This window comes from Neoarius graeffei, chromosome 5 (assembly GCF_027579695.1).
Source record: "Neoarius graeffei isolate fNeoGra1 chromosome 5, fNeoGra1.pri, whole genome shotgun sequence".
NCBI classification, from domain to species: domain Eukaryota; kingdom Metazoa; phylum Chordata; class Actinopteri; order Siluriformes; family Ariidae; genus Neoarius; species Neoarius graeffei.
In genome coordinates, this window is record NC_083573.1 from 98,143,336 (window position 1) to 98,167,950 (window position 24,615).

At 43.9% G+C, this 24,615-nt stretch overlaps 1 protein-coding gene across 1 annotated transcript in view; it reads right to left on the reverse strand.

The window, feature by feature from the left end:
- gpr158a (G protein-coupled receptor 158a) overlaps nucleotides 1-18,130 on the reverse strand; it is a 290,966-nt gene extending 272,836 nt beyond the window's left edge. Inside the window, exon 1 of the mRNA XM_060922557.1 lies at nucleotides 17,355-18,130. Within this exon, the coding sequence (XP_060778540.1) occupies nucleotides 17,355-18,130 (776 nt within the window). The remainder of the gene's footprint in view (nucleotides 1-17,354) is intronic.
- Nucleotides 18,131-24,615: the final 6,485 nt, after the last annotated feature.

Below are 24,615 nucleotides of genomic sequence, written 5' to 3' on the forward strand. Positions count from 1 at the left end.
TACTAAAACCGAAAACGTAACTGAATAACACGTTAATTAAGAAATAAAGCAAGTTTAAAAATGACTTCAGTTCTCCTTTAAACGTCCTGTCCTTCTCTGATAACTGTGTTTTTTATTTTGTCCAAATGTCCAACTCAGACGTGCAGGATACTGTATATCTGATCTGATGTTATTTATATTCGCATTTCTTCATTTCGCAAACTTTGAGGTTATTTGTTTATTTATGTGATGATCCCTGGGCTGGGCGGCACGGTGGTGTAGTGGTTAGCGCTGTCACCTCACAGCAAGAAGGTCTGGGTTCGAGCCCCGTGGCCGGCGAGGGCCTTTCTGTGCGGAGTTTGCATGTTCTCCCCGTGTCCGCATGGGTTTCCTCCGGGTGCTCCAGTTTCCTCCACAGTCCAAAGACATGCAGGTTAGGTTAACTGGTGACTCTAAATTGACCGTAGGTGTGAATGTGAGTGTGAATGGTTGTCTGTGTCTATGTGTCAGCCCTGTGATGACCTGGCGACTTGTCCAGGGTGTACCCCGCCTTTCGCCCGTAGTCAGCTGGGATAGGCTCCAGCTTGCCTGCGACCCTGTAGAACAGGATAAAGTGGCTACAGATGATGAGATGAGATCTCTGGGCTTATTTGGTTTTCCTGTTTTGTGTTAGCTCCTCCCACCTATTCACCTGAGGCCTGTCTTACCTGGTTTAGCCTCAGATATACAGTGTAAAATCAGTCTAGCAAATACTAGAGAGAGAGAGAGAGACAGAGAGGAAGGGACAGATGGCAGCTGTCCTTTTTGGGCCTTCTTGGTTTGTAGAGGGTTTGTTGTTGTTGTTGTTGTTGCATTATTATAATTTTTTTTTTATTTTACAGGGCACCGCACCTTATGTTCTATTCATCCAGACACTTCCCTTACACTACTGATTACTGACTATCCATACTGACCCATTTGCTTATTTTGTTTGCCTTTAATTCTTTGTTCAGTTTAAGTTTTATGTTTATTCCAATAAATCCTTGAGTTTTCCAATTTAAAGATGTGTGTTATGGTCTTGAACCGGGTCGTAACTATTTATTTATTTACTTACTTATTTACTTATTTATGATTAAAATCGACTCACAAGTTGCTGGACAGATTGCAGTAGCTGCTGAATCATCGATCACAGATTGAATTATTATTTTAGCAGAAAGGTCCTGCTTGCTGAAAGGAATTCTGGGATTGGATTTGCCAAGAAAAAAAAAAAAAAACTTTTCATGAAACCTTCCCTGAAAATTACAAAACAGTTGTACAGACTGTTTTTTTTTCCTGAAAGGAAAAACTTACCTTTTCAGTGTACATTATAACAATATAATGTGTGTTAAATATGTAAAGAATAATTAACAGTTATTTCACGAAACTGAGTCGTACATGAGCTGATAGTGGCTATAATCCATGTATGGTGAGATTAAGTGGAATAACTTTTATTCTATCCACATTCACTGGATTTTAAGAAACACAGCATTTTTATTTTTAATTTTTGCAAATTTGATAAATAAAAACTTGATACAAAATGTCCAACGAAATCATTTCCGCTTAAAATATAAACAAACCAGTGAAATGACAGGAGCAATTTGTGAAAAATGCGATGATAATAATAACAATTCTTGAAAATTTTTTTAAAATGTTACATTCTTACCATCAAATACTTCTGTTCCGTATTTTGTTGCTTTTTTTGTATTTTTTACGGTATTGTTTTCGAGTAGAGTTTTTATTTTGTCCTCGGTTGGTTCAGCAACATGCTCCGCCATTTTGTTTTTCTCTCCTCACGGTATAGGAGCTGATATTAGGGTTGCCACCTGTGTCTGACAAAAATCCTGGACATTTCGATCATCCAATCGACCTTTTTGCTTGTAAGCAACGGTGCCCTTCACACATCTAACCCAAGACAAAAATCGCCCTTCTACGCTGAAACTGTATTGCTCTAATTAGTAAAAATGACGCTTTTGCTAGTTATTTGTTTAGTTAATTGCTTTACATAATATAGCAGGTCTTCACTAGCCTGGCAAGCCAGACTAAATGTGAATATTTAGTCTGGCCTCGATCCGTAGACATTTCCGAAGCGGGTAGGAGGAACAAACCGCTGTCTTTCAAACTGTCTCTGTGCGTATAGGCCAACGCTCTGACCAATCAGTGCAACAGTGACTGTGACGTAGTCAGAGCGACAGAAAGCAGTGGGGGAGACCTTGAAATAAATAATTTTTCAAAATGCGTATTAATTAATAAACATGTTCTAGATATTAAGAAGTTTGGCGATAATGACCACAAGTTTGGAGTCTGTACCACATACATAACATACACTCATTTTTTTTCCCCAGGTGTTTTTCAAGGGTTTGCTTAAACTGTTTTTGAGAGTTTTTATTTAGTGGTGTTTGGTGAAATAATTTCCCTTAAATTTAAAATAACGGGAAAATAAGAAACAATCAAAAAGTAATGTTTCAAAGCTGTTTATTAATTCTTCGTACTGCACAAACTAGCCCCATCCTTTTGGCTACGAGCGGAGCCAGCTGGTAGATCAGACTTTTGCCATAGCCGGTCGGCAAAACAGCGAAAACGTCCTTCTTGAAAAGGAATGAGCGGAGAGCCTCTTCCTGCTCATGTTTCAATGAAAACTCCAAGTCTAATTCTTCTAAAACTGATTCCAAAGCGGAGTCAAACGCGCGCTGTTCACTAGCCATAGCCATCTTTCCTGCTGCGCTTTCTCCAGCGTCGCGCAGCTTTGTCGTCACTCCTGCAAAAACCCGCCCAAAGAATCCAAACAAAAACCTTGCGTTGTGATTGGCGGGCACGATTTGATGCCCGGAGTGTTTTTGTTTACATGGTGCGAGGCTAGACCCACTCGCTAGGCAAAAATATTTTTGGCCGCTAGGCGGGTGGGTCTAGTTTACTAGGCTAGGTCTTCAGTATTTTGGTTTATTTCCAACAGTTTTTGGTTGTGGACACCTGGGGGCAGTAGTGGGCACAAGTAAAAGGGAAATACATAATTAAGTTCTGTTTGTTTGCTTATGTGGAATAAAAATAATCTAATTTTTCATTGTATCTAAGAATACCTGAATGTAACAGTGTAAGGTGTAGTGTCAAACAGCTTACCTGATTGCTTAGAGTGTGGTGTGTGCTTTGCTTGTGCTTACCTGTGCCTCTGCTGCTCTTGGCTAAACAAATACATAGGAGGACATGTAACTGATATAACTTGGCACATACAGTACATACAGGAGTATGTTACTACACTATTTTATTTAATTCACCAAAACCTTACCTAATCTTCCATTTATATTTGGTGTTTTTCTTTGCTGCTGCTATGAGTCCTGGCTGATTTTCAATGAATGTCTTGAACTCAGTACAGGACAACTGAAAGTTTAGCCTGACTTGAAGCTCAGCCTTCACCATTGTAACAGAGAGTCTGTTTCTTTTATCAGTCCAAGCCGGTTCCAGGCTAGCACCAACTCTCTGCTGGGCCAGAGGAAAGAACCGCTTACGTCAGCGGGGGGGCGGAGTTGTTAAGACCAACAACAATAACAAGACCATGAAAGATCGGCATTTTTAAGCGCCGAGAAGCAGCAGCTGTACAAACGCGAAGTCATCCATTATTATTATTATTATTATTATTATTGTTGTTACTGCTGCTTCTTCCGTGTTTTTGCTTTGATATTCGCGCCAAGGTTTATGTAAACGTAGCGCCGTAACTGACGTATACAGCGACGTAAGTGACGTATACAGCGACGTAATGACGTATTCAGCGATGTGATGACGTGGCTCCGCTTAGTGGCGCTTAGCACGGGCGAGCTATGGAAAAACAAACTGGTTCTCAGCTGGCTCGCAAGTTGAAATACACATTTTGCCCATCATGTACAAAAAACCGGGACATTCAGTGTCCCGGATTTTTTTTTTTTTTTCCGGGACAGACCATGAAAATCCGGGACAATCAGGAAAAACCGGGACAGGTGGCAACACTAGCTGATATCCTAGTAGTAGAGTAACCAAACAGAACGTGTGATTGCTCATATCCAATGAATGTGGATAGAATAAAACACGCTATTGTGTTGTGCTGTTACAGGAAAATAATCAACGAAGGAGTGATGTGATAGAGCAGAGTTACGGTCACCACTCCGAACTTGATTATTTTCCTCTAACTGCATGTCCTTCCTGAAGTGTTTCAGCAATTTGCCAAGGATTAAACCTTTTCTTTATTAAAAAGCACCAACTCTGAACTTTTATCCATTTATAGTTACAGTTAGAGTATTTTAGGCAGTTAGTGATCCTGAAATAAATTATTTATGGGTGATTGATTCAGCTCGTAACACTTACAGTACGACTTCTGAATTCTGGATTGTGATTGGTCAGAAGGTGTTGATTAATTTTCTCTAACAGCAGCTCTGACAGTCGTGCAGCTGCAAAAAACATGTTTACATATCACTAGTGCGCTCATTTTAATATGCTGTCATTGCTATAGTTATGGATGAAACATTTACATGTGTAAATGCTGATATGCTTTGTGGTTTCTTGCGAACATAAATGATAAACTGCATTTTTCTTTGTTTTTTGTTTGTTTGTTTGTTTGTTTGTTTGTTTGTTTGTTTGTTTGTTTGTTTGAAGGAACGAGTGTTTATAGCTGCTATAATGTAAATGAGAACAGGAACACACTTGTTTCACAGACAGCCCACAACATTAAACGTAACTCTGGAAAAACTGTATGGTGTGTCGTGCTTTAATTCAGAAAACAATGAAATGTTGGGAAATTGCTGTGGTATAAAAGGAATAAAACACTTCCAGAGACTCCATAATCCTCTTACAGTGGTGCTTGAAAGTTTGTGAACCCTTTAGAATTTTCTGTATTTCTGCATAAATATGACCGAAAACATCATCAGATTTGCACACAAGTCCTAAAAGTAGATAAAGAGAACCCAATTAAACAAATGTGACAAAAATATTATACTTGGTCATTTATTTATTGAGGAAAATGATCCAATATTACATATCTGTGAGTGGCAAAAGTATGTGAACCTATAGGATTAGCAGTTAATTTGAAGGTGAAATTAGAGTCAGGTGTTTTCAATCAATGGGATGACAATCAGGTGTGAGTGGGCACCCTGTTTTATTTAAAGAACAGGGATCTATCAAAGTCTGATCTTCACAACACATGTTTGTGGAAGTGTATCATGGCACAAACAAAGGAGATTTCTGAGGACCTCAGAAAAAGCATTGTTGATGCTCATCAGGCTGGAAAAGGTTACAAAACCATCTCTAAAGAGTTTGGACTCCACCAATCCACAGTCAGACAGATTGTGTACAAATGGAGGAAATTCAAGGCCATTGTTACCCTCCCCAGGAGTGGTCAACCAACAAAGTTCACTCCAAGAGCAAGGCGTGTAATAGTTGGCGAGGTCACAAAGGACCCCAGGCTAACTTCTAAGCAACTGAAGGCCTCTCTCACATGGGCTAATGTTAATGTTCATGAGTCCACCATGAGGAGAACACTGAACAACAACGGTGTGCATGGCAGGGTTGCAAGGAGAAAGCCACTGCTCTCCAAAAAGAACATTGCTGCTCGTCTGCAGTTTGCTAAAGATCACGTGGACAAGCCAGAAGGCTATTGGAAAAATGTCTTGTGGACAGGTGAGAGCAAAATAGAACTTTTTAGTTTAAATGAGAAGCATTATGTTTGGAGAAAGGAAAACACTGCATTCCAGCATAAGAACCTTATCCCATCTGTGAAACATGGTGGTGGTAGTATCATGGTTTGGGCCTGTTTTGCTGCATCTGGGCCAGGATGGCTTGCCATCATTGATGGAACAATGACTTCTGAATTATACCAGCGAATTCTAAAGGAAAATGTCAGGACATCTGTCCATGAACTGAATCTCAAGAGAAGGTGGGTCATGCAGCAAGACAACGACCCTAAGCACACAAGTCACTCTACCAAAGAATGGTTAAAGAAGAATAAAGTTAATGTTTTGGAATGGCCAAGTCAAAGTCCTGACCTTAATCTAATGGAAATGTTGTGGAAGGACCTGAAGCGAGCAGTTTATGTGAGGAAACCCACCAACATCCCAGAGTTGAAGCTCTTCTGTACGGAGGAATGGGCTAAAATTCCTCCAAGCCGGTGTGCAGGACTGATCAACAGTTACCGCAAACGTTTAGTTGCAGTTATTGCTGCACAAGAGGGTCACACCAGATACTGAAAGCAAAGGGTCACATACTTTTGCCACTCACAGATATGTAATATTGGATCATTTTCCTCAATAAATAAATGACCAAGTATAATATTTTTGTCTAATTTGTTTAACTGGGTTCTCTTTATCTCTATATTTATACAGAAATAAAGGGTTCACAAACTTTCAAGCACCACTGTAAATAAAGGTTAGGATCAAGTTTAGAGATTCTCATGCTAAAGAATAATGGTTCATCTGTAAATATGACTGACACTTGCTTTTGTTCTTTCACTTTTGTGTTCAAACCATTTAAGAAATTTAATTCAATTTTGATTCATACACAGGCATCCAAGGCATTTCCTGTGAATATTTAAAATACAAAATATCTCAAACAAAACCATGAAAATGTGTTCAAAGTGACACTTTAGGTTTTTTTTAATTATTGTTATTAATTTATTTATTTTTTAATACCATGGGCCCACAGTAACTGGCTAATGCTGTTGCGCTTACCCTGCCATACATATATCTATTTTTTTTCCCTTTCTTTAACTTGTAAAGATTTTTATTATTTATTTTATTAATTTCAGGATTGATGGCAAAGCTAATAAAATAAAAAATAAAAATCTCTCATGGAATCACATTACAGATATTTGTGCTCTTAATTGCACGTAATTTTCCTGTTTTTTGTGTCATAAACATATCCGCTTAACGATAAACCTGTGTGTGCATGTGTGTGTGTGCGTGCATGCGTGTGTGCTGACCCCAGTTCCAGAATTCCCAAAAAAAACATCTTCCCGCCTGTCCATGAACCAAATGAGCATTCAACGAGACAGCGCTGTGCACAGTGAGGTCATGCATGCAGGAATTAATTAGTTGGTGCCGGTGTGTGTGTGTGTTCCTCATGCTGCTTCAGCTGCACATCTGCAGCTATTTTTAGAAACATCCTCCACCAGATAAACAACAGAAAGATGGATGAGCAGATAGGTGTATCAACATTCACAGTTAAAAAGACATCACATCACAGCATTTCAACCTACGCCTGCACTCCTCATGGGAATTCATCTCGCAAAGAATAATCCTGGGTTTATTTATTTATTTATTTTTGTACTCTCCCAGTTCCTGGAAGCCTGCTGAGATCTCAGCTCCATTTTTATTTCAACCCTCAATACAGCGCATTCGTAAATATGTCACGTTAGCGGCCACCTGGAACACAAGGTTAGAGGTTTTTTTAAACAGGTACACATTCAGCTTTAGCAGCAGGGAAATGAGAAAATGTTAAAAATTGGACAAATTAAATTCCTTCAACGTCAAATCGAGTCATATTGCTTTGCTAATTATGGAACAGACTAAAAAACCAGGGATCCCTAATTTCATTTCTGGAGGAAGAGAGTCCAGCACTGTTTGGTCATTTCCCTCCTTAAAACCATTGGCAGGAAAAGAGAAAGAGAAAACACACCCCGAATGACTTGCATATTAATCTTCATAATTAACTAATGACCTTCGATAGCATCCAAAAATGTGCTGTTGTTGTTGTTGGTTTTTTTAATGAAATTCTGAGTTTAAACATCTTTTTACCCACAATGCCTTTCCTTTCGACTACCTGATCATAGTGGTGCGGTGCGAATTAGCCCTCGCTTCATCACTACTGAAAGACACAGACCCTCATTTACCAATCGAATGTAGAAACAAGTGCAGGTCCGAGTGCAGAAATCATCACAGGAAACCCACAGGGTTGATCACAGGGTTTATATGTGACTCATGAAACATTTGTATCTCACCACAGCATCAGATTGACCAGACGTTGAGGATTGTGGCAGCTGAAAACCATCGTCATTTAAATAATCACGGCTCTAAATATTCTCGGTCAACTTTACGGCATGGAGAGGTGTAATACGGCCAAGAAGAGAAACATCTCCGCCCTTGAAATAGAAACACTAACGTCGCAAGTCCAATTAAACAAATTATTTCTGTTTGGCAGCCTGAAACGTAGCATCATAGAAAGTCAGAGAAACGCAGTATGGAAAGAAATCACTGCTGTCATCGACAGTCAAAGTCCAGCTGATTCATGAATATTTAATTTATACATCAGTGATATGTATAGCTTATATACTGTATATAAAAGTCATATGATAGCGCATTTTTTTGAATGATACTTAAGCTCAGTCACAGCAAGAGCCTTCGGCTAGACAAACCGGCCTGGGGCTGCAACCACAGAGCCAGACAGCCACCATGAGCTGAGAGAGAAAGAGAAGGAGAGGGAGAGAGAGACACACACACAGAGAAAAGGAGAGAGAGAGGGGGAGAGAGAGAGAGAAAAGGAGAGAGAGAGAGAAGAGAGGGAGAGAGAGAGCGAAAGAAGGAGAGAGAGAGGGAAAGAGACACAGAGAGAGAAAAAGAGAGGGGGAGAGAGAGAGAGAAGGAGAGAGAGACAGAGAGAAGGAGAGAGAGACACACACAGAAGGAGAGAGAGAGAGAGGAGAGAGAGGGAAAGAGAGCGAAAGAAGGAGAGAGAGAGGGAAAGACACACAGAGAGAGAAAAGAGAGGAGAGGGGGGAGAGAGAGAGAAGGAGAGAGAGACACAGAGAGAAGGAGAGAGAGACAGAAGGAGAGAGAGAGAGGAGAGAGAGGGAAAGAGACAGCGAAAGAAGGAGAGAGAGAGGGAAAGAGACACACAGAGATTGAAAAGAGAGAGAGAGGAGAGGGGGGAGAGAGAGAAGGAGAGAGAGAGACACAGAGAGAAGGAGAGAGAGACACACACAGAAGGAGAGAGAGAGAGGAGAGAGAGGGAAAGAGACACAGAGAGAGAAAAGGAGAGAGGGGGAGAGGGAGAGGGGGAGAAGGAGAGAGAGAAGGAGAGGGAGAGAGAGGAGAGAGAGACATACAGAGAGAAGGAGAGAGAGACAGAGAGAAGGAGAGAGAGACACACACAGAAGGAGAGAGGAGAGAGGGAAAGAGACAGCGAAAGAAGGAGAGAGAGAGGGAAAGAGACACACAGAGAGAGAAAAGAGAGAGAGAGGAGGGGGGAGAGAGAGAAGGAGAGAGAGACACACACAGAAGGAGAAAGAGAGAGGAGAGAGAGGGAAAGAGACAGAGAGAGAAAAGGAGAGAGGGGGAGAGGGAGAGTGGGAGAAGGAGAGAGAGAAGGAGAGGGAGAGAGAGGAGAGAGAGACACATACAGAGAGAAGGAGAGAGAGACACAGAGAGAGAGAGAGAAGGAGAAAGGGAGGGGGAGAGACACAGACAGAGAGAAGGAAAGAGAGACACAGAGAGAAAGGGAGAGCGAGAGACACACAAAGAAAAAGAGAGAGAGAGGGGGAGAGAGAGAGAGAAAAGGAGAGAGAGAAAAGAGAGGGGGAGAGAGAGAAAGAAGGAGAGAGAGGGAAAGAGACACACAGAGAGAAAAGGAGAGAGAAAGAGGAGAGGGGGGAGAGAGAGACAGAAGGAGAGAGAGACAGAGTGAAGGAGAGAGAGAGGGAAAGAGACACAGAGAGAAAAGGAGACAGAGAGGAGGAGAGGGAGAGTGGGAGAAGGAGAAAGAGAGACAGAAGGAGAGGGAGAGAGAGGAGAGAGAGACACATACAGAGAGAAGGAGAGAGAGACACACAGAGAGAGAGAAGGAGAAAGGGAGGGGAGAGAGACACAGAGAGAGAAGGAAAGAGAGAGACACACAGAGAGAAAGGGAGAGTGAGAGAGAGAGAGAAGGAGAGGGAGAGAGAGAGACACAGAGAAAAGGAGAGAGAGAGGGGGAGAGAGAGAGAAAAGGAGGGGGGAGAGAGCGAAAGAAGGAGAGAGAGAGGGAAAGAGACACAGAGAGAAAAGGAGAGAAAGAGGAGAGAGGGGGAGAGGGAGAGTGGGAGAACGAGAGAGAGAGGAGAGAGAGAAAGACACATACAGAGAGAAGGAGAGAGAGACACAGAGAGAGAGAAGGAGAAAGGGAGGGGAGAGACACACACAGAGAAGGAAAGAGAGAGACATAGAGAGAAGGAGAGAGAGACACAGAGAGAGAGGGAGAAAGAAAGAGAGGAGAGAGAGGCACAGAGAGAAAGAAAGAAAGAAAGAAAGAAAGAAAGAAAGAAAGAAAGAAAGAAAGAAAGAAAGAAAGAACACACATGTCCTCCGCTCCCCACACTGCCACACCATCACCCTGGATGCCTTGGAAGAATAAAGCGACATAATAATTGCTCGTCACTCTCCATAAAAAAATCCCCCCCTTCCTGAAAAACCCTCTCACATCTTACAGATGTGTAGACATCTCCTACAAAGCCAGATGTGCCATTCCTGAGATTTAAATGATTGGCAAAGTTCTTGTTCAAATCGATGACTGAATAAGCATTGAACCTACCACTCCGCAAATCACTGATCCGACTGATTGCTTTTAATTGCTTCATTTTAATTGTATGTAATTATGTCACCAGTAACCGAGTAGCCTAAAAAATCTCAAAATGAAAGAGAAATTCATCTCACGTCAAAATAACTGTTAACTGCAAACAATTTCAGAATTTGTGTTAGCGATCTCATCTCATCTCATTATCTCTAGCCGCTTTATCCTGTTCTACAGGGTCACAGGCAAGCTGGAGCCTATCCCAGCTGACTACGGGTGAAAGGTGGGGTACACCCTGGACAAGTCGCCAGGTCATCACAGGGCTGACACATAGACACAGACAACCATTCACACTCACATTCACACCTACGGTCAATTTAGAGTCACCAGTTAACCTAACCTGCATGTCTTTGGACTGTGGGGGAAACCGGAGCACCCGGAGGAAACCCACGCGGACACGGGGAGAACATGCAAACTCCACACAGAAAGGCCCTCGCCGGCCACAAGGCTCGAATCCGGACCTTCTTGCTGTGAGGCGACAGCGCTAACCACTACACCACCGTGCCGCCCTTGTGTTAGAGATGTACAGTGGATATAAAAAGTGTGCACACCCCGTTCAAATGATAGGTTTTTCTGATGTAAAAAAAAAAAATGAGACCACGATAAATAATTTCAAAACTTTTCCCACCTTTAATGTGACCTATAACCTGTACAACTCAATTGAAAAACAAACACATCTGTTCAGGGGAAAAACATAAAAAATAAAAAACGTACAATAAGCTGGTTGCATAAGTGTGCACACCCTTAAACTAATACTTTGTTGAAGCACCTTTTGATTTAATTACAGCATTCAGTCTTTTTGGGTCGGAGTCTATCAGCCTGCCACATCTAGACTTGGCAATATTTGCCCACTCTTCCTTGTAAATGCGCTCCAAATCTGTCCGATTGCGAGGGCGTCTCTTGTGCACAGCGCTCTTCAGGTCACCCCACAGACTTTCAACTGGATTTAGGTCTGGGCTCTGACTGGGCCGTTCCAAAACTTTTTTTGGGGTCATTGTCGTGCTGAAAGATGAAATTCCTCTTCATCTTCAGCTTTCTAGCAGACCCCTGAAGGTTTTGGGCCAAAATTGACTGGTATTTAGAACTGTTCATAATTCCCTCCACCTTGACTAAAGCCCCTGTTCCAGCTGAAGAAAAACAACCCCAAAACATGATGCTGCCACCACCATGCTTCACCGTGGGTATGGGGTTCTTTTAGTGATGCGCAGTGTTGTTTTTGCACCAAACATACCTTTTGGAGTTGTGGCCAAAAAGTTCAACCTTGGTTTCATCAGACCATAACACATTTTCCCACATGCTTTTGGGAGAGTTGATGTATTTGTTTTGCAAAATTTAGCCGGGCCTGGATGTTTTTCTTTGACCCTACCTCATAGTCCAGACATATAGAGAATACGGGAGATTGTTGTCACATGTAGTACACAACCAGTACTTACCAGAAATTCCTGCAGCTCCTTCAGTGTTGCTGTAGGCCTCTTGGCAGCCTCCTGGACCAGTTTTCGTCTTGTCTTTTCATCAATTTTGGAGGGACGTCCCATTCTCGGTAATGTCACTGTTGTCCCATAGTTTCTCCACTTCTTGATGACGGTCTTCACTGTGCTCCATGGTATATCTAATGCCGTGGAAATGTTTTTGTACCCTACTCCTGACTGATACCTTTCAACAATGAGATCCCTTTGATGCTTTGTAAGCTCTCTGTGAACCCTGGCTTTTGCTGGAGGATGCAACTGAGTAAATGTTTGGACTTTATTTGGGGTTAATCAGAGTCATTTTAATTGATGGCAGATGTGAACCCAAAAAGACTGAATGCTGTAATTAAATCAAAAGGTGCTTCAACAAAGTATTAGTTTAAGGGTGTGTACACTTATGCAACCAGCTCATTGTATGTTTTTTATGTCTTATGTTTTTCCCCGGGGTGGCACGGTGGTGTAGTGGTTAACGCTGTCACCTCACAGCAAGAAGGTCTGGGTTCAAGCCCCGTGGCCGGCGAGGGCCTTTCTGTGCGGAGTTTGCATGTTCTCCCCGTGTCCGCGTGGGTTTCCTCCGGGTGCTCCGGTTTCCCCCACAGTCCAAAGACATGCAGGTTAGGTTAACTGGTGACTCTAAATTGACCGTAGGTGTGAGTGTGAATGGTTGTCTGTGTCTATGTGTCAGCCCTGTGATGACCTGGCGACTTGTCCAGGGTGTACCCTGCCTTTCGCCCGTAGTCAGCTGGGATAGGATCCAGCTCGCCTGCGACCCTGTAGAACAGGATAAAGCGGCTACAGATAATGAGATGAGATGAGAAAAACCTATCGCTTTAATGGGGTGTGTAGACTTTTTATATCCATTGTACGACACATAGTTGACGCAGGCCTTTACGCTGCATGTTTTTAAGTGATGAATATCTGGCTGCATATTCTTACATGGCAGTCTGAATATATGGTCTAATAAGAATTTATCAAATCAGCCAGATTTGCTGCGCATATCCTGACTCGAAAAGTTCAGTACATGAGGTGAGACTTGATGTGAGACTTGATCTTAAGCCCCTGCTCACATCCACGTAAATAAATGCTAAGCTTTGCCTGGAAATGACCGTATGCTTAGTTTTCTGTCATAGCATGGGTGGCACGGTGGTGTAGTGGTTAGCACTGTCACCTCACAGCAAGAAGGTTCTGGGTTCAAGCCCAGGGGCCTTTCTGTGTGGAGTTTGCATGTTCTCCTCGTGTCTGCGTGGGTTCCTCTGGGTGCTCCGGTTTCCCTCACAGTCCAAAGACATGCAGGTTAAGTACAATGGGGCCACTGTAATTGGCGCAAGCTGTAGTGGTTTCCCAGCCAGAATGTATGTACATATATATCTCACGATGGCAAAGTTCTCATCTTATCTCATTATCTCTAGCCACTTTATCCTGTTCTACAGGGTCGCAGGCGAGCTGGATCCTATCCCAGCTGACTATGGGCAAAAGGCGAGGTACACCCTGGACAAGTCGCCAGGTCATCACAGGGCTGACACATAGACACAGACAACCATTCACACTCACATTCACACCTACGCTCAATTTAGAGTCACCAGTTAACCTAACCTGCATGTCTTTGGACTGTGGGGGAAACTGGAGCACCCGGAGGAAACCCACGCAGACACAGGGAGAACATGCAAACTCCACACAGAAAGGCCCTCGCCGGCCATGGGGCTCGAACCCGGACCTTCTTGCTGTGAGGTGACAGCACTAACCACTACACCACCGTGCCGCCCCATGGCAAAGTTAATAAAATTAATTTTAAAAAATATTGGTTTGGTAGGCGGCACGGTGGTATAGTGGTTAGCGCTGTTGCCTCACAGCAAGAAGGTCCTGGGTTCGAGCCCCGGGGCTGGCGAGGGCCTTTCTGTGTGGAGTTTGCATGTTGTCCACGTGGGTTTCCTCCGGGTGCTCCGGTTTCCCCCACAGTCCAAAGACATGCAGGTTAGGTTAACTGGTGACTCTAAATTGACCGTGGGTGTGAATGGTTGTCTGTGTCTATGTGTCAGCCCTGTGATGACCTGGCGACTTGTCCAGGGTGTACCCCGCCTTTCGCCCGTATTCAGCTGGGATAGACTCCAGCTTGCCTGCGACCCTGTAGAAGGATAAAGCGGCTAGAGATAATGAGATGAGATGAATGATGAGATTGGTTTGGTAAACAAGGGCCAATGATGTATGGCACTTTAAGCTCATTTATGCTCAAAGTTAAATATATACACTGATACGAACGGAGTCTTCTATCCGCACTCTGTTCATTTCATGTGTATTAGTGCACGTTTTCTGAAAGCTTATAGATACGGATGAAACAGAGCAATACCACCAGGAATCACCAGAGGGCAGTGTACAGTAGGCAATATTTCAATAGAGACATGACAAGAATTTTTTTAAATGGTGCACCATTCTGAACAGAGATTATAGTAAGACTTTTTAAAAATGTTACGTTACCCGGACACAAGGACAAATAGTTGTTACAGAACAGCGGGGACGAGACTCAACAGGAATTTGTTGTTGTTGGAAACCTTTGACTCTCAGCTGCCCTCAAGTGAACATATTGCAAACAAAGAATTGGAATGTTAAACAATCACGTGAATTTTTGTCTCCTGGTTCACTTACGGTTTCCAAGTGACAGGCAACAATCAAAGATGGCGTCCAAGCCAAGTACGCGTCCGTCGTCATTTCGTGGAAAACATTCTCCATCTGACCATGTTAACGGACTCGAACCAAAAAAAAAAAAATCAAGATATTAAGAAAAAAATATTTATGCAATAGATTGGACTCCTACAGCTTAAAAAAAGACAGACTTTTCGAACAACTTTCCAAACATACAGTTTCCAGACATTTCCAATTATTTGGTCGTCCAAACATAATTTTATACGAAGAATCAAACGAAAGCTTTGAAAAGTCTTGAAGCCGATAACTTTTTCGCTTGTGGCTGGGATCATGATGCTGGAATAAGACTTCTAAAGAACAATAATCATCTTATTTTTGTGTGGGTGAGTAATGTACTGTAATGCAATGTAAGCTGAAGTGTAGTTTTTTATTATTATTTATTTTTATGCTTTATATACTGTAAGTTGACCTTAATATTGTCATTTTTATTTTAATAAGAGGAGGCCCTCAAAAAACCATCAGGTTTCAGGCCTCCCCTGAATGTCTTTGTATTTGTTACATTTTGTTAAGCCAATTTTGTTCTTGAATGTGCAATAAACAATAAATAAATAAATAAATAGTATGTGATTCAGATGTAATCGGAGCTGCTGGAGACATTTTTTCAACAATGTCTTACATTTTATTTCATGACATTTCAAACGTAGCTCAGACTTACGAATCGACATCATCGGACAACCTGAAAAAAAAATACGTAAACGACTGCGTTTCAATCGAGCCGACCTCCAAGCTAGTTTCATCAATGGTTTGTTTTACGACATCAAAAATGTAAGATAAGAAAACTCATTTAACATTCGAAGTTTTGATTTTAGATCCAGAAAGTATCACGATGTACGTACCTTTAACAAAACGATCGCTGCGAATACAAGTATGAGGACTCTCGATTCCTTTCGAACACAGTGAAAGTTTTGCGAGATATTTTCAGCCTTGTGCACGACTTCTTTCGGTATCCTGTGATACCGTTTGTCTTTTTCTCGATTTGATCGGTTTGAACATCCAAATACAGAGCAACAATTTGCAGATTTGGAGGCGAAAGACAAGAAACTACTGCAAAGCAATGATTGCAAACAAATACGATGCCTGACAATCAGCTGGAAATCTGAATACATAATGAGGCGGATCGCTACCGGAAATGACGTCTGTTGCAAACTAAGTATTGCCTGTGGGATGGGGTGGGGCAGGAATGTGGGTGGAGCAAGATGTGGTAAGAAGTCACTTACCATATGCGGAGGCTATGGGTTGCAAGGGTTAGGGTTAGGGTTACAGTGTATCTTGTAACTCTCCTTATATGACGTGTGTGACATCTTGCTCCGCCCACATCCTGTCCCACAGGCTGCAGCGAGAACCCTCTCTAATATCCATGCCAGTGTAAAGGATGCATGGAAGTACGCGGGCAGTGAGGTTACATTGTTCGAAATAGATATATGAATTTTCATAAATAAAGGGAGCATAAATGAGTCTTTAGTCTGTCCAGGTTTCTGTGAAACAGCATCGCGCTCGTCATCTCAGAGATCGCTGTCTCAACGAATCACGTCTCTGAATCATATAGCTGCAATGCATTCTGGGACTTTGAGTCCAGCGTCTCCAGTACCTCTGCGCTTGATTTGTCATGGAAAATGGTGCATGAGAAAAGAATCTGAGACAACACAGAAACCTGACTGATGTTGTGCAAGCAATAACGACGCCCCCCGTGACCTCAGAGCATCACACTACTGCGAACTTCTCACAGGAATCACTAAACACATCATAGATATGATACTCTGAGCGTAGTGTGTGTCAGTGTGGAGTTTTCCTTTAACAGGATGTGGTTCTGAAATAAGCCTTATGGACCATCCATCCATCCATTATCTCTAGCCGCTTATCCTGTCCTACAGGGTCGCAGGAGCCTATCCCAGCTGACTATGGGCGAGAGGCAGGGTACACACTGGACAAGTCGCCAGGTCATCACAGGGCTGACACACAGACAACCATTCACACTCACATTCACACCTACGGTCAATTTAGAGTCACCAGTTAACCTAACCTGCATGTCTTTGGACTGTGGGGGAAACCGGAGCACCCGGAGGAAACCCACGCGGACACGGGGAGAACATGCAAACTCCGCACAGAAAGGCCCTCGCCGGTCGCTGGGCTCGAACGCAGGACCTTCTTGCTGTGAGGCGACAACACTAACCACTACACCACCACGCTGCCACCTCATGGACCAGAGATGTTTAATTCTTTTGAGAAAAGCTGTGGGCGGCACGGTGGTGTAGTGGTTAGCGCTGTCGCCTCACAACAAGAAGGTCCGGGTTCGAGCCCCGTGGCCAGCGAGGGCCTTTCTGTGCAGAGTTTGCATGTTCTCCCCGTGTCCGCGTGGGTTTCCTCCGGGTGCTCCGGTTTCCCCCACAGTCCAAAGACATGCAGGTTAGGTTAACTGGTGACTCTAAATTGAGCGTAGGTGTGAATGTGAGTGTGAATGGTTGTCTGTGTCTATGTGTCAGCCCTGTGATGACCTGGCGACTTGTCCAGGGTGTACCCCGCCTTTCGCCCGTAGTCAGCTGGGATAGGCTCCAGCTCGCCTGCGACCCTGTAGAACAGGATAAAGCGGCTACAGATAATGAGATGAGATGAGATGAGATGAGATGAGATGAGACTCCTCACCTGAAGTCAGGCGTCAGGTTCGGTTTCAGCCCGTGGAACCCGGTGGACAAGGTCAGGAGCCAGCGGGGGACAAAACTCCCGGCCTCGCACTCCAGGAACGGACCCGACCACTTCACGTGCGTGCTGCTTTCAGCCACGTGACCCTCCTCCTCCTCGTCGTCTTCTTTCCCGCGGTGTCGCGTCTTGCGTCTATGCGCGTGATACCACTCGGTGTCGGCGGTCTCGTTCCTGAAGAAGTCGCGCGCAGACGCGGAAAGGTCCTGCAGCACGATGTCTCCGCCGCGGCGCGTGGCCTGGAGGAAGACGCGCGGTGGGCGATGAGTCGCGGAGGAGGACGTACCGGAGGCGTCGAACACCACGGCGGCGCGGTGGATCCTGGCGTCGCCGTCCACGACGCTACGCACGAGCGCGCGGCACCAATCCAGGTCGCGCACAAGGTTGCGCTCTCGATCCCGCTCCCTGAGCAGCGCCCGGAGGAAGCTGGCGGCGTGCGCGAGAGCGTGCAGAGCGGGGCGGGCGGCCGGGTGCGGGTGCGCATGAGTCCCGGCCCGCAGCGCGCTCAGCTCGTACCTCCCGGTGCAGTTGGCGCGCTCGAGCGCAGACGGGTCGCCCGTGTGTAGAAACGCAGCCACGACCCGAGGCAGCTGCTGATGCTGATGCTGCTGCTGATGCTGATGCTGCTGCTGATCCTTGTCCGTTCTCGGTGCCAGAGCCGAGCAGTGCGCGCCCACAACGAATCCCACCTGCAGCAGCAACGACAGTCTGATCACCGCCATAGCCTTTAAATCTCTATTCACTCTTCCTTCACAGCATCCTCTTCCTCTTGCCTTGTGCACCTGTAGAGGCTTCACTCCCACCTGACCGCCCTCCTGCTTCCTGTGTTGTTATTGTTCCTTGTAACACACTGTTACATTTGTCTCGTTGCTATGTGATGATGATGCTACAACAGTATCTTCTCCTCTCGGCTTGGTCCCTTGGCTCAGATCAGATTTCCTCCGATTCACATGCGGATATGCGTTTCAGTCCCCTGCTCTGTAGAAAATATAGAAATAATTCGATTCTCCAAGCTCAGGATCCTCACAAACACACTCCGCCCTCCTCCGAGCAGCGCTTCTCTTAAAGCTCTGGAAACGGCATCGCACCGTTGGCTGGGTAAGCCCCGCCCCTGAAATGATCTGATTGGCTAGGGCAGACGCACCCTCCTTGATTTCTGTATGGATAACTCACCTGTCAGTTATCTCAGGCTGGCACGCGCCAAGGCGCTGTCCAGCAAACCAGGGTGCTGAACATAACCTCATTATCTCATTATCTGTAGCCGCTTTATCCTTCTACAGGGTCGTAGGCAAGCTGGAGCCTATCCCAGCTGACTACGGGCGAAAGGCGGGGTACACCCTGGACAAGTCGCCAGGTCATCACAGGGCTGACACATAGACACAGACAACCATTCACACTCACATTCACACCTACGCTCAATTTAGAGTCGCCAGTTAACCTAACTTGCATGTTTTTGGACTGTGGGGGAAACCGAAGCACCCGGAGGAAACCCACGTGGACACGGGGAGAACATGCAAACTCCGCACAGAAAGGCCCTCGCCGGCCCCGGGGCTCGAACCCAGGACCTTCTTGCTGTGAGGCGACAGTGCTAACCACTACACCACCGTGCCGCCCTGAACATAACCTGTTAATAAATATATAAATCACTAAACCATCTCTATAGTAGTGCTAAGTGTAAAATCACTGACTGCACAATGTATTGGCACCCTTCCAACCGGCTCATCAAAGTACGGTACATTCTTAGAATAAGTAAATCAGTAGTCCTTACAGTCCAAGTGTCTACTTTGAGCATTTCTACTCTTTCATTTTCCCTTTTTTTCACAATTTCATGTAAAAGGTAAACAAAACCATAAACTGAACATTTTCGAAATTCATCTCATCTCATCTCATTATCTCTAGCCGCTTTATCCTGTCCTACAGGGTCGCAGGCAAGCTGGAGCCTATCCCAGCTGACTACGGGCGAAAGGCGGGGTACACCCTGGACGAGTCGCCAGGTCATCACAGGGCTGACACATAGACACAGACAACCATTCACACTCACATTCACACCTACGGTCAATTTAGAGTCACCAGGTAACCTAACCTGCATGTCTTTGGACTGTGGGGGAAACCGGAGCACCCGGAGGAAACCCACGCGGACACGGGGAGAACATGCAAACTCCGCACAGAAAGGCCCTCGCTGGCCACGGGGCTCGAACCCGGACCTTCTTGTTGTGAGGCGACAGCGCTGACCACTACACCACCGTGCCGCCCACTTTCGAAATTGCCTCACTAAACATTTAATGTTAGCTATAAATACAATTACAGTCTCTTGTGAAATTACTGGAACAGCAAAAACAATACTTTTATTTTTGCTTCACGCTGAAGACATTAGGGTTTGAGATCAAAAGATGAACCAGACGATAGATCAGAATTTCAGCTTTCATTTCTTGACCATCTAGATCTTTTCATTTCTTGATTTTTACACACCTGATGGTGGTATGAAGAGGCCAGAGGTCACATTTTGGGTCATGGAATATAATGTTCTACCAGGCATTACACTCTTGAGGCCAGGGAGTAGAAATTAGAGGTCATTGGAGAAGTCATGGTCTAATGGTTAGAGAAGCAGCTTTGGGAACAAAAGCTGGTTGCTGGTTCGATTCCCTGGACCAGCAGGAATAGCTGAAGTGCCCTTGAGCAAGACACCGAACCCCCACCTGCTCCCCAGGCTGCTCTGGGTGTGTTGTACAACACTCTGGATAAGAGTGTCTGCTAAATGCCTGTAATGTAGATGTGTTAAACAAATGAGAACACAGTGCCTTTAATGGCAAACCTCCCAATTTGTTGGTGAGCAAAAGTATTGGAACATATAACTTTAAAGTAAATAAGCTAATACTTGGTTTCATGTCTCTCACTTGTAATCAAGCCAGTGACCCAGTGATATCACCAAACTGTTGCATTCTTGTTTTTTGATGCTTTTCCTTTTGTGGCTTATACCACAACTTCATTCCATCGTTGTTTGTTTTGGGGATTTTTCTCCCTTCAGTCTCCTCTTCAGGAGATGGAATGCATGTTCAGTTGAGTTAAGGTTTAGTGATCAACTTGTCCAGTCCAAAATATTCCACTTTTTCCCCGATGAAGTCCATTGTTCTGTTGGCGGTGTGTTTTGGGTTGTTGATGAAGTTCCTCCCAATTAGATTGGATGCATTTCTCTGTAAATTGTCCAACAAAATGTTTCTGTAGACTTCTGAATTTGTTCTGCTGCTACCATCATGAGTTACATCATCAATGAAGATTAGTGAGCCTGATCCAGAAGCAGACATGCAAGCCTAAGCCATGACATTCCCTCCAGTGTGCTGGACCGGTGAGCTCGTATGTTTTGGATCATCACTTTGGCCTTTCCATCACTTTGGTCAAAGTTTATCTTGATTATGGAAATGTTGTTGCTCATCTCTGTATTTCTTTGCAAATTCTACTCTGGTCTTCTGATTCTTACTGCTGATGGGTGGGTTTCATCTTGCGGTATGATCTCTATATTTCTGCCCTTGAAGTCTTCTTCAAATAGTGGATTGTTATACCTTCACCCCTGCCTATGTTTTTGGGCTTTTCTTCACAGCTCTCACAATGTTTCTACCATCAACTGCTGTTGTTTTCCTTCACTGACCTATTCCATGTCTGTTTATTCAATGCCCAATGCTTATTCAGTGGCTTTGATTGATTTCCCCTCTTGTCTCAGCTTTAAAATGGCTAGCTTTTCTCCCATAGGTAGCTCTCTGGTCTTCATGTTGGTTTATCCTTTTTTAACAACAAATGCGGGGCGGCACGGTGGTGTAGTGGTTAGCGCTGTCGCCTCACAGCAAGAAGGTCCTGGGTTCGAGCCCCGGGGCCGGCGAGGGCCTTTCTGTGTGGAGTTTGCATGTTCTCCCCGTGTCCGCGTGGGTTTCCTCCGGGTGCTCCGGTTTCCCCCACAGTCCAAAGACATGCAGGTTAGGTTAACTGGTGACTCTAAATTGACCGTAGGTGTGAATGTGAGTGTGAATGGTTGTCTGTGTCTATGTGTCAGCCCTGCGATGACCTGGCGACTTGTCCAGGGTGTACCCCGCCTTTCGCCCGTAGTCAGCTGGGATAGGCTCCAGCTTGCCTGCGACCCTGTAGAAGGATAAAGCGGCTAGAGATAATGAGATGAGATGAGAACAACAAATGCAGCCCTCATGAGTGAAACCCAGGGCTTAAACCAAGAGAAGATCTTCAGAGCTATGAACTGTTTGAACAACCAATCTAACAGGGCACACCTGAGGATCAGGAAACACCTCTCAGGGATATGTTCCAATATTTCTGATCACTTGCAGAAATGTGTGCAGTAAAAAAAAAAAAGGTTGTTTTATACGCCTAGCTGAAATTCTGATCTATGGTCTCATATTCATTTTTTTTTATCTCAAACCCAAATGTCTTCACTGTAAAGAAAAAAAACAAAACAAAATAACTGGTCTTGTTGTTTCAATATTTTTGGAGGGGATTCGATGTAAGCCTGTCATTGAAATTTTTAAATCTTTACAAATATCTGCCAAAAATATAGACATTTGTATTATTTATTCAAAGAACCCAAGTTGAGTTATATTTCTTCCTCAGATAGAACACTTTTTGTCAGTAGTTATGATTAGTATTATTATTTTTACATTTATTTCTTAAACCCATGGTCCGGTTATATGGAGTTTGGAACCTAGCTGAAATATCCATTCATTTATTCATCTTCAGTAAAAACTTAAGTAAGCCGATCCAGGCCACGTTGGGTGTAATGTGGGAGAATTCACCCCATATGAGATGGCGATCCATTGTAGGGCTAAGAATAAATATTTTTTTGACAAAACAAACAGGACTCGAATCTACGAGTATTGTGTTACAGTTTTCAGTCAGTAAAACACAAGAAGGCTGTCCATGTGAAACCTGGTACTCAGATTGATCAGGGTGTGTAGCAGTTGTTTGACATGATGCTGGCAGCTGCACTGGAAAGCCACTCTGAAGTTGTGAATCATGGTGCAGTGAGTCATCGTCTCACGACTGGCTTTTATGTACAGGAACAATAATGTCACCATCACAACACACACAGTCATTTTCTCTCTCAGAGCATCAGCAGCACTCAGGAGTTTATGCAAATGCTTTGGACATAGACATCAGAATAACAATGTGATACCAGTTATATAAACATTATATTATGTTACAGGCATTTAGCAGACGCTCTTATCCAGAGCAATGTACAACAAGGTCGTACAATACTCTTGTATTGTATCTCAGTTATCACAGCACTCCTGGAGCAGAGGGGGTTAAGGGTCTTGCTCAAGGGCCCAACAGTGGCAGCTTGTCAGTGCTGGAGCTTGAATCCATGACCTTCAGATCAGTAACCCAGAGCCTGAGTAAACAGCTAGTTGAAATACTTTGAATAAGTTAAGAATAAACACTAGGTGTTGTGGTGTTATAGAAAAACAAGACTGTCAATGACGGCGTAGCTCACTCCGGCCCCATCTAGTCCAGAAGGAACGATCTAAAGTGGGCCACGTTATGGGTGCAATAAATGTTGCAAGCTATATACACTATATACAAGCAATATATAGAAGCTATATCCACCCTACGAATACTGACCTATTTACCAGAAAGAATCCAAAACGGGGGCGGCACGGTGGTGTAGTGGTTAGCGCTGTCGCCTCACAGCAAGAAGGTCCAGGTTCGAGCCCTGTGGCCGGCGAGGGCCTTTCTGTGCAGAGTTTGCATGTTGTCCGTGTGGGTTTGCTCTGGTTTCCCCCACAGTCCAAAGACATGCAGGTTAGGTTAACTGGTGACTCTAAATTGACCGTAAGTGTGAATGGTTGTCTGTGTCTATGTGTCAGCCCTGTGATGACCTGGCGACTTGTCCAGGGTGTACCCTGCCTTTTGCCTGTAGTCAGCTGGGATAGGTTCCAGCTTGCCTGCGACCCTGTAGAAGGATAAAGCGGCTAGAGATCATGAGATGAGATGAGAATTCAAAACGGCAAGGAATTGACCTTTTAGTTTAACTGCTCATTAAGGCTTAATTAGTCCATAACTTCATTAATAATTGTAATGAAGCAAGTCTGGGTAGAAGTTCTATGCACCCTAGGGACCCCTACCTTCATGCCAAAAAGAATCAAAATCAGTGAAGAATTGAGGGAGAAGAAGCGATTTGTGTGGAAACTGCTCGTTAGGGATTGATTAATTACTCCATATCTTCATTATTAATTCCAATTATGCAAATTTGGGTAGAAGCTATATGCACCCCAGGCAGACCGACCTTCCTGCCAAAAAGAATACAAATCAGTGAAGAAGTGAGACAGAAGAAGCGATTTTCTTGAAATGTTTACGACGCCGGATGGACGACAGACAACACATGATGGGATAAACTCATCACCTGTTGGCTGGATGAGATAATAATCAGTGACTGGTTTGGTGTGATGGATCAGAGTTAATGTTATCATCCCATAATAGATTATTTTTCTATAACAGAATGTCTTGGAGTGTTTTATTCCTCAAATATTACAGCAAGGCTCATTTTTATTCATCAAAGAATGACACACAGTACGTTTTATCCATTTATAGTTATACGTACTGTGGAACATCTGGAAAAAAAATATTCCTGTTATGACTTACTGTCTACATTATGTAAGGAGTCTCCAGTCTCAACTTTGTTGGTTTTTTTCTCCTAATATCTTCAAGACAGAGGACAAGCTGCTTGATTTTTTTTTTTTTTTAGCTCATCCGGATGTAGGCCAAGCTGGATGAGCTTATGCAATCATGCATCATCATCCACCCACAATTTACAAAAATTGCTGCTCCTCCCACAGGGTTGATCATATTTTGATTAAATTCGCATAAAATGTTCCCCAGGTCGGTGTGCATAAAAGTTGTCAAGACGTTGGCACCACCTGTCATATTTATGATTTTATGGGCGTCTGAAATTTTTGGCTGACTCATCAGATTAAACGCTACTCTTCATAAACTGCTGGAAAGTTTTCACTGAAACTCACCCAGAAGACTCTAAAGACATATTCCAACAAGAATTGTTCACCAGGTGGCACCACCTACCATGGATGTGGCTACACAGGTGTCATATGCAATTTCACACAAAAAAAAATCACTACTATGCCCACAGGATTGATCGGATTTCAAACTCACACACAACAACAGTGGCCACTATGAGCTCCAGCCTCATTGAGGCTAT